The 7,869-nt window shown below is 48.7% G+C and overlaps 3 protein-coding genes across 3 annotated transcripts; 1 reads left to right on the top strand and 2 right to left on the bottom strand.

Moving 5' to 3' along the window:
- Positions 1 to 726: 726 nt before the first annotated feature.
- F4817DRAFT_319792 (NAD(P)-binding protein) lies at positions 727 to 1,837 on the bottom strand (the record flags this gene model as incomplete). Its single annotated transcript, XM_049301104.1, has 2 exons — positions 727 to 856; positions 921 to 1,837. The coding sequence occupies 2 exons, from the start codon at positions 1,835 to 1,837 to the stop codon at positions 727 to 729; spliced, it is 1,047 nt and encodes a 348-aa protein (XP_049155220.1).
- A 690-nt stretch (positions 1,838 to 2,527) lies between these two features.
- F4817DRAFT_254178 (uncharacterized protein) lies at positions 2,528 to 4,511 on the top strand. Its single transcript, XM_049299197.1, has 4 exons — positions 2,528 to 2,727; positions 2,795 to 3,112; positions 3,217 to 3,646; positions 3,698 to 4,511. The coding sequence occupies exons 1-4, from the start codon at positions 2,703 to 2,705 to the stop codon at positions 4,413 to 4,415; spliced, it is 1,491 nt and encodes a 496-aa protein (XP_049155219.1). The 5' UTR covers positions 2,528 to 2,702; the 3' UTR covers positions 4,416 to 4,511.
- A 359-nt stretch (positions 4,512 to 4,870) lies between these two features.
- F4817DRAFT_254107 (uncharacterized protein) lies at positions 4,871 to 7,572 on the bottom strand. Its single transcript, XM_049299196.1, has 2 exons — positions 6,977 to 7,572; positions 4,871 to 6,909 (listed from the first exon to the last, which is right to left on the bottom strand). Exons 1-2 carry the CDS (start codon positions 7,442 to 7,444, stop codon positions 4,936 to 4,938), a joined length of 2,442 nt encoding a protein of 813 aa, XP_049155218.1. The 5' UTR covers positions 7,445 to 7,572; the 3' UTR covers positions 4,871 to 4,935.
- Positions 7,573 to 7,869: the final 297 nt, after the last annotated feature.

The following is a 7,869-nucleotide window of genomic DNA, read 5'->3' as shown; positions in this document are numbered from 1 at the left end:
GGCACCACAATAGCCCGAGTTTACGAATCACGTGCCGCTGCTGCCGGGGAAAGGCGCTCGGCGCGCGAAGCGCGCCGAGCGCCTTTCCCCGGCAGCAGCGGCGGACAACCTCGAACACTAAGCTTTACTAGAATTCTTTTAAAAGATTTTTTAAAAAAAAAAAGGAGCATGTAGGATTCGAACCCAAGCTCTTGTAAAACTTGGATTATTTTAGGTATATAATGTGTGGCTACGTGATTGGTAACCGTAGCTAGCTACATGTAAGCTATGGCAAAAAAAAAAGATACGTATTTCGAGAAAAAGATGAAAGTGGGGATCTGGAAGAGCACGTGAAAATTCGAGGATGCACCCAATAAAAACGCTCTAGAGCTGCGCACGGACGAACTTCCTATTTCGAAAAATGGCCAGGCAAAAAGATCGTCTGACAATATCCCTCGTAAACTCGGGCAATATCCCTCGTAAACTCGGGCAATAAGAATATGTTTTAGATAGAGCTATCTGGGTACCCCCCTATATTACTAAGGTACACATATAGGTCGAGACTATGGAGAAGCCATAGTACCTACATGTAGTGTAAATCTTTGAGGCTAGTAGATAGAAGGTATACTAGTAGATATAGCATGATTATAACTGTTAATAAGATCTATATCCCACACATGATGAGTCCTCGTGAAAAATTAAAACTACATTAGCCTCCTCTCCTCCCCTGGAATCAAGTACTTAACACTATGCCGTTGCACTCCTCATCGATTCTAGAACGCCCCTAACATTAGCAAACTCTAACTCTTTCATCGTTTCATTAAACAATTGGTCTGCGGCATCCTTTCCTTGGGGAGTATACAGAAAGGAGTTGAACCTAGAGTATAACCAAGTCAGTGCCTATGTAAGTAAGAAAGGGGCTTGTAATTATAGACACTCACGGTGAAACCTTCCAACTCACGAGGAACGAACAGTGCGACTCCTTCCCCTTGACCAAAGCCGCATCCAAGTACGTCGAGGCGCCGTCCTTCACTGTCCGCGCTGTTAAAGCGGAAAATAGGGCCACCGCGGGCCTTATAAAGATACTAGCGTCCCGGCTAAGCTCGGTACCCTTAACGTAACCCGGGCACACCAGGTTGACGATTACATCGTCCGCAGATACGTACTCGCTCAGTTTATAGGCGAACATCTGAGACAAGACCTTAGACATATTGTAATTCTTGTCGGTATTCGGAGCGAAAAACTTAGGGTCATCTAGAGTCGCTATGATGGACTTGTGGCCGTCGGCTTTCGGTAGGGGTGCGGTGAGCGCCAGGGCCGCATTGACAATTGTAAGCCGGCCGGGGGTTCCGGGTGGAGACTTCTTTTTGAGGATAGGGAGTAGTAGGATGGCAAGGAATATCGTCGATAGGTAGTTCACCTGGAGAATTTGCTCGTGACCAGTGCTGGGCTCCGTGGTATATTTTAACTTAATTATACCTGCATTGAGAATGGCAATATCTAGTCGAGGCAGCGTACTGTTGATGCGCTGAGCAAACTCCTGTATGGAACTGTACTTGCTCATATCCACGATCATAACTTCAATCTTTGCTTTCGAGTACAATGTTCGAAGTTTAGAGGCTGCTGCGTCTCCCTTTGCTTGACTTCGGACAGCAATGATTAGATGAGATAGACGGAGAGCGAGCATTTGCTTAGAAGCTTCATATCCTAGGCCGGTATTAGCTCCAGTAATGAGGGCGACTTTTCCGGTAAGGTCGGTAGTGCTCGGCGGATGTTGGGGCTTGGTCCGGAACTGGTTCTTCATAAAGATACTACCAAATCCGACGTCCAGTGGTGGTAAGTCTTTTGAGGTAGCCATTGCGTTTTTGATATAATCTAAGTTGTAACTCCAGATCGATGCCGATATAGCTGCACTATGTAATCTTATACCTTGGCAGGTAGCTTAAGAATTCTGATATGTTGGCGAGTCCACATGAATAGAAATGTTGTGAAGGGTTTAACATCTTATATATGATACGGAACGCCATGGCGTTAACTAATTACGTCTTGTTCTCTCCCGTCCACGTAATGAGCTTGATGAAATTTTATCTTGACAACAATGAGTCGGCATCTTGAACGGAGACTTTCTAAAGACAAGCTCCCGGCAATGCTGGAAGATGCAGGGATGAGGAATATCTGCATAATGTTCATCCAATAGGAGCCTGCTTCTATTTCGAATCCAGCATCCGCCGCTACGGCAAATCGAATCTATACCCAAATCGGCAAACAATCTCGAAGACGCTTAAGCGGATGAGGTTTAGCATAATGAGCACCGTTATATGGCCATCGCATGTCCGTCTATACTTGACGAATCTCAGAGACCCTGGATTATAAACTCATTTAATTAGGCACGCTTTAAATATCCAGCTATGCCAACATTCTCTCATTCATCGACCATTTTCCCATCTAGGAAGTCAATCTTGTCTATTTCTCCCCGACGGTATACCCGTCTAGGCATATAATCTGAAGGCTGAAATACAATCCCTACAGAGAACCAATCTCGATCGTGGCATACGATAGCGAGTGGCAGCCTGCCTGCTCCTCATGATCTGTCTTGGAAGTTACTAACACCGGCTGTACCTGTTGGCTATCTCTCTACGAACGGAGTTAATTTCAGAGAGCCTAGGTACTAATCTTGACTGTCTATCTCCGCGTAGATCCCTCGTCGGTCAGGTACCGACGATATGGCGCCACCCCCCAAGAGTTCAGGTAAGGAACACCTCATCATCTATACCTATCCGAGAACCAAATCTCACATATGTACCCAACTGGGCAGGGAGTATGCCCTTCATAGTATCTACAGGCACCAAAAAGCCTAATCCCGAAATGCGGAAGTTCATCCGGAGCCATGTGATGATGGGTAAGAACCGCGGAAAGATTTTACGTCCGAAGTATAACAAAGCGGGAGAATCAAACATCCCGGAAGGTTTGCATAATTCTAGACCAAGATCAAGTTTAGAGGAGGGGGGATATGATGATAACGCGCCAATCACATTGACCCCCGTCGTCGTCCCTAGAAGGGTTGGTGGCGATTTATCTTTCATCCGGTTCGGTGACACGATAGAGGACTCCGGCGTCGCCGTTATCTTTGAGTGTAAGTATAACTTTAACATCGCCGAGTACCCCCCCATACCTCCAAAACGCCCTTTACCTAGTCCTCTTTATACTTATTCCACATTCCTATACGGTTCCATGTAGTCTCTAGTATTGCGAAGAAACTACTATTCCCCTTAGAATCATGCATCTTTTTCGACGTGAGGGAAAAATCAGGGTGGATGGAGGCCCTCACTGTCGACGCCGCATATCTCCACGCTCTAGCTTTCTCGACACAAGCCTACTTTGACCTAATGTCAGGCCGTACGCCAAACAAGAGGCCTACCTCGGCGTATTCACACATACTCAAGACACTGCGACTCCTACGCGAGAGGTTAGATCTTCCAGAGCATGATGTAGCAGTTAAATCATCATTCAGTACAGCCACAGTAGTACTATGTCTCGCTTTCCACGCTCACATCATGGGCGAGCACGAAACAGCCGGACACCATGTGTTAGGGCTTCGCAAGATAGTCGACTTGAACGGGGGGCTAAAGGGTCTGAAAAACGAGAAGCTTGTTATTGAACTGCTAAGGTAAGATTGACATCATATCCCTCTACTTACCCCTTTTAACAGTCCATATAGGTGCGACATGGGAATGGCCTTACATAGCGGCACCAAACCCGTATTCTTCTCCGATCTGGTGCGGGAGCCGTACTGGCCATACCCGGACTTCGTGTTATACGGCATCACCGCCGATCCCGAAGACGAGCCGCTTCTCGCCACCCTCGACACAGAGCTGGCCACCGCGTGGCGCACGATGAAGCAGTTTTGCACTCTTGTCAACCGCGCCGCCGCCGCTGGCCGAAAACTACCCAAAGAAGACCTCCTCGATGCCATGGCCTCGGTCATGTACCGGCTACTACACATGTGTTTTGCGCGTGGCTCTCCCTCCGAGGTTGTGCGCTTAGGCCTGCTGGCATTTTGCTCCAGCGTATTCCTGCAGTGGGCCAGCGTGCGGCTACCGTACACGCATTTTCCAACCATGTATCGAGATAATTTTGTGAACCTCGAGTTCCCCGCCCCGGATAACGACTATAGTGGCACAAATAACTTCCCCACTCCACAGCTACTTCTCTGGCTGCTGACTGTTGGCGCCGTTTCCCTGTTTGGCGGGGTCGATAATGAGGCCTGGTTGAAGCCCTGGCTGCGTGTCAATCTCGAGCTATGTGGCATAGACTCGTGGCCTGCCATGTGCGCTGTGCTGGATTCGTTCATGTGGGTGGGGGTTGTGCAAGATGCGTCCGGAAAGGCCGTCTTCGATTCAACTATGTCTTCAAGTTCATGTCTGGAATTCGATTGACCACTGGCTTCGAGATTGCCGTGCTTTTCTTTTGTATTAACTCACTCGAATTAGCGTTGTGTTTTGGGGATTGCTTCATAAGTTCTTCCTAGTGTTGTATAAACTTGAACATCGGGTAGTCTTTTATTAGTCGAGCGGTCTCGGATCATATATTTCAAAATACCTTTACCAAGAAATATAATGATAATATAGATGTTCTCATTTAATCAGTTGCTTTTAGCCTGCCATAACCCATATATGCAGACCTATAACCCAAACACCCGTGACACCCTTGCTGAGCAATGTAAAATGATTAAAGCAGTAGTTATACCGAACCGCTTTGATGTAGGACGTTTATCATGCCAAGTGCGAAATCTTCTTATCATACAAATTTTAAATCTGAAGAGCTGACCGGGTATTTTCTCTTCCATAGTTGATCGTGTAGAACTCCTCCATTCCAACCCTTCCATCACAGGTAAGGATATTCACACAGTAATCTCTCTCTGGGCAATCGACTCATCTTTTATTACGAGTAATTATGTCATCGCTCATATCTCGGTAATGGTTCTGATCCCGCGGTTCGCCCTGAAGGTCCGGCGATGTCATGATAAGCATCCAGACTTCCATAGTCGTGGTCATCACGAATAACTGGAGCCGTGGGTTCTACACTCCCTGATGTACCGAGTGTTGGTGCAGATGGCTCCTCACCCTCGTAATCTTCCGGGACCTCTGGAGGCGCACTAGCTTCCTGGAGAAGACGCCGACGCTCAAGCTCCTGTTTGTCATCAACATTAGACGAAGATGGAGGACCTGTCGGTGTTAGATCTGTCAGTATAGGTGCAGATGGTTCTCCGACACCCCCTTCCGGCTCCGGTAGTGAAGTGTGGCTACTTGAATTATGATTACCATTAGTCGGATGAGCGAATTCGTCGATCGGCGCGGATGCCTGCGATGGGCCAGCTTCTGATTCTTCAAGTTGCAGTGGCGGTTGGCTAGGTAACAACCTCTGCTCTGCTTGGCGAATGCGCTCTTTGTCCGACAGCTCGTTTTGCCTGGGTACATCTGGTGGTGGGACATAGACTGGAGCATGTGATTCCCGGTCTTGGAAGTCATAATAGGATGTTTGAGGGGACGCCCCTGGCGGAAAATAATTTTGGGGCGACGGTTCGAGTTGCCCGGACGCGAAGTCTCCGTTATAGTTATTTCCACCGTCAAATTCATTTTGCCATGTATAGTTCTGCTCATCGTTCTCGCCGTGGATGTCTTCTGAAGGAGGCGGTTGAATTGTGAGCGACGGGCGCATAACAGATTTGCCTCGCGAGCGGGTGGAGTCCATAGTCCCTACCACAACCTCAAAGGACACGGATATAACACCCTTTTCACGTCTTAAGTGATCTGTGTCGACTATTGTGCCATTCCAGTTGGCAAGCCGCTTCAGATCATATGCCCCGACCGCTGAGGCAGGATTACCACCCGGAACCCCTAAAGACCCAATCCTATTTGCTTGCTGCGAGCTTCCAGTGGACTGGCCCGCGAGTTTCCCGCCTAGATCGAGAACTACCTCAACGTGATATCTAAAACTAATTAAGCCCCCCGGAACATTTTTAATGCTCGGAAATACATCTTCTGGTATTCTGATAGATGTCGTGATGTTTGCTGTAAGCGTGACGGGATCGATTATAAGCGGTGCAACCGCTTGAGATAGGTCTTTTCGAAAAACGCTACAAGAACCAGCAGAGGACAACGATAGCCCCCCAAGTCCAGTCCTTGATCTCGGATAATAATCTTCGTGCTTTAGTCGCTTGGCATCTTCTTTAGAGAGATCCGCCGTGAATAAAGAGAGCGGTGGTGAATAATCTACGCGACCTTGGCGATACAACGTGACGATAATGCCATGCATACTCTTCATGCGGCGGTTATGCTCAATCTTGATCTTAACAGGTAATATATCTCCGGGAAGACATCCTCCTTTCAATAATTCAACGGTCGCGGTTATCTCTCTCTCATCACTCCCCGACAGCCTACTTGCAGCCACAGATTCGGCACTGGCATCGGCACCCCTGGCACTATTAGAGCCGCTGTTGTTGCTAACAGCACTATCGCCACTAATTTCACTCTGTAGATCATGGGGGATTAAGTCGCTCCGTAATGGGCTGCGCGGTAAATGGTTTCCGGGCGGCCCGACTGACGTTGTCACTTCTCCTAGACTGACGGAACTCCCGTTGGAATTTTCATTTACCCTTGTAGAGTCGAGATCCGACGCCGGTTCCCGCCCTTCTATAGATACCGAGCCGCGATTGGCAGTTGACGCGACCGCCGGCACTGGTCTCTTTTTCCTTTTCGGCCGTCTCCGTAAAGTCTGCATACATACCCTCCGCTCTCGTGGAGGGGCAAGTACACCTATATCAACCTTTTCTATGAGCGCTACTTTCGTCTCGCAACTAGAAGTTGCAGCTATTGAAGTCGGCCGTGTTAATGTGGCCGTGACCATATAGGATATCGTCCCTCTCTCGAACTATAGCAGTTTGTATTAGCGTTATTTGCTAGTAGCAAAGGCATCATCAAGGCAAGGCAGGTCGTACATCAATACTACTCGGTAGCCCTTTGGCAGGAAATATGAGGTCGAATTCAAATTCGAATCTTGTAGGCTTGAGCCTCCCCTCACCACACAAGACCTGCTCATCCTGAAAGAGAGAAGCCAGCCCATTCCCGCAATACCTAACACTTCGGCTCCTTTCGTGGGAAATCACAGCGGGGTTGACGGGACTAAGCTGCGCGCCAGCACCAGCATGTTTGTAGACGCGAACATATCCGTGTAGGGCGACAGTCAAATGTGTTATGCGAATAGGCTTAACGACAGAAAGGACAACGTGACCCTTGACGTGATCGCCAGCAGAGTATTGGCGATGAGGCTCTTGGAGGCGAATGTGGAAATCGGCGAGATTACGTGTCCGGGAACGAAGCGGCGACGTCAGACGAGAGAATAAGGAGGGCCTAGATGGCGGGTCTTCGACCGGCAAGTTCTGACCTTTGTCGGCGTCTGAACCCATCTATTCAACTAAACTCAATTGACAACACCGTGCGTGTCTTGCATGACACCACACGGATACCGTCGTCAACTACCCTATGGTCCGTTTCGAGGCCGAGATAAGAAACAAAAGTCGCTCGGGCAACGGACGAGATGGGCCTTCGCGTGTTTCACGATCGGGAGGTCGCGGTAGTTACGGTCGAGGACTAGGACAAAGGGGGACACGGCCAGGCAGCCAAGGCGACGGCGGTAATGTTGAGGACCCCTAGAGGAGTCCTATGGCTAGGGCGCCGAATGGACACGCGAAAGGTAGAAAAAGTTCGAGATGCGCTTGGTTGGGATTGGTTTTCGGGAGAAAGTTCACCAAGATCTTAGGTGTTGCATGTGCCAAGCTGTGGGAGAGGCTTGGTAAGAAAAGGGACTTGGGTTTGGGAACGGCTGCCAAGA

Source organism: Daldinia loculata (assembly GCF_022478755.1).
Source record: "Daldinia loculata strain CBS 113971 unplaced genomic scaffold F4817scaffold_66, whole genome shotgun sequence".
Taxonomy (NCBI): domain Eukaryota; kingdom Fungi; phylum Ascomycota; class Sordariomycetes; order Xylariales; family Hypoxylaceae; genus Daldinia; species Daldinia loculata.
This window is presented reverse-complemented; position numbering and strand designations above follow the sequence as displayed.

Bases quoted from the DNA above. Each gene is read 5' to 3' on its own strand.
- F4817DRAFT_254178 (XM_049299197.1), top strand. From the start codon at position 2,703: ATGGCGCCACCCCCCAAGAGTTCAG. The intron at 2,728-2,794 runs GTAAGGAACACC...CCAACTGGGCAG, and splicing joins GCCACCCCCCAAGAGTTCAG to GGAGTATGCCCTTCATAGTA. The intron at 3,113-3,216 runs GTAAGTATAACT...GGTTCCATGTAG, and splicing joins CGTCGCCGTTATCTTTGAGT to TCTCTAGTATTGCGAAGAAA.
- F4817DRAFT_254107 (XM_049299196.1), bottom strand. From the start codon at position 7,444: ATGGGTTCAGACGCCGACAAAGGTCAGAACTTGCCGGTCGAAGACCCG. The intron at 6,910-6,976 runs GTACGACCTGCC...AAACTGCTATAG, and splicing joins GGCTACCGAGTAGTATTGAT to TTCGAGAGAGGGACGATATC.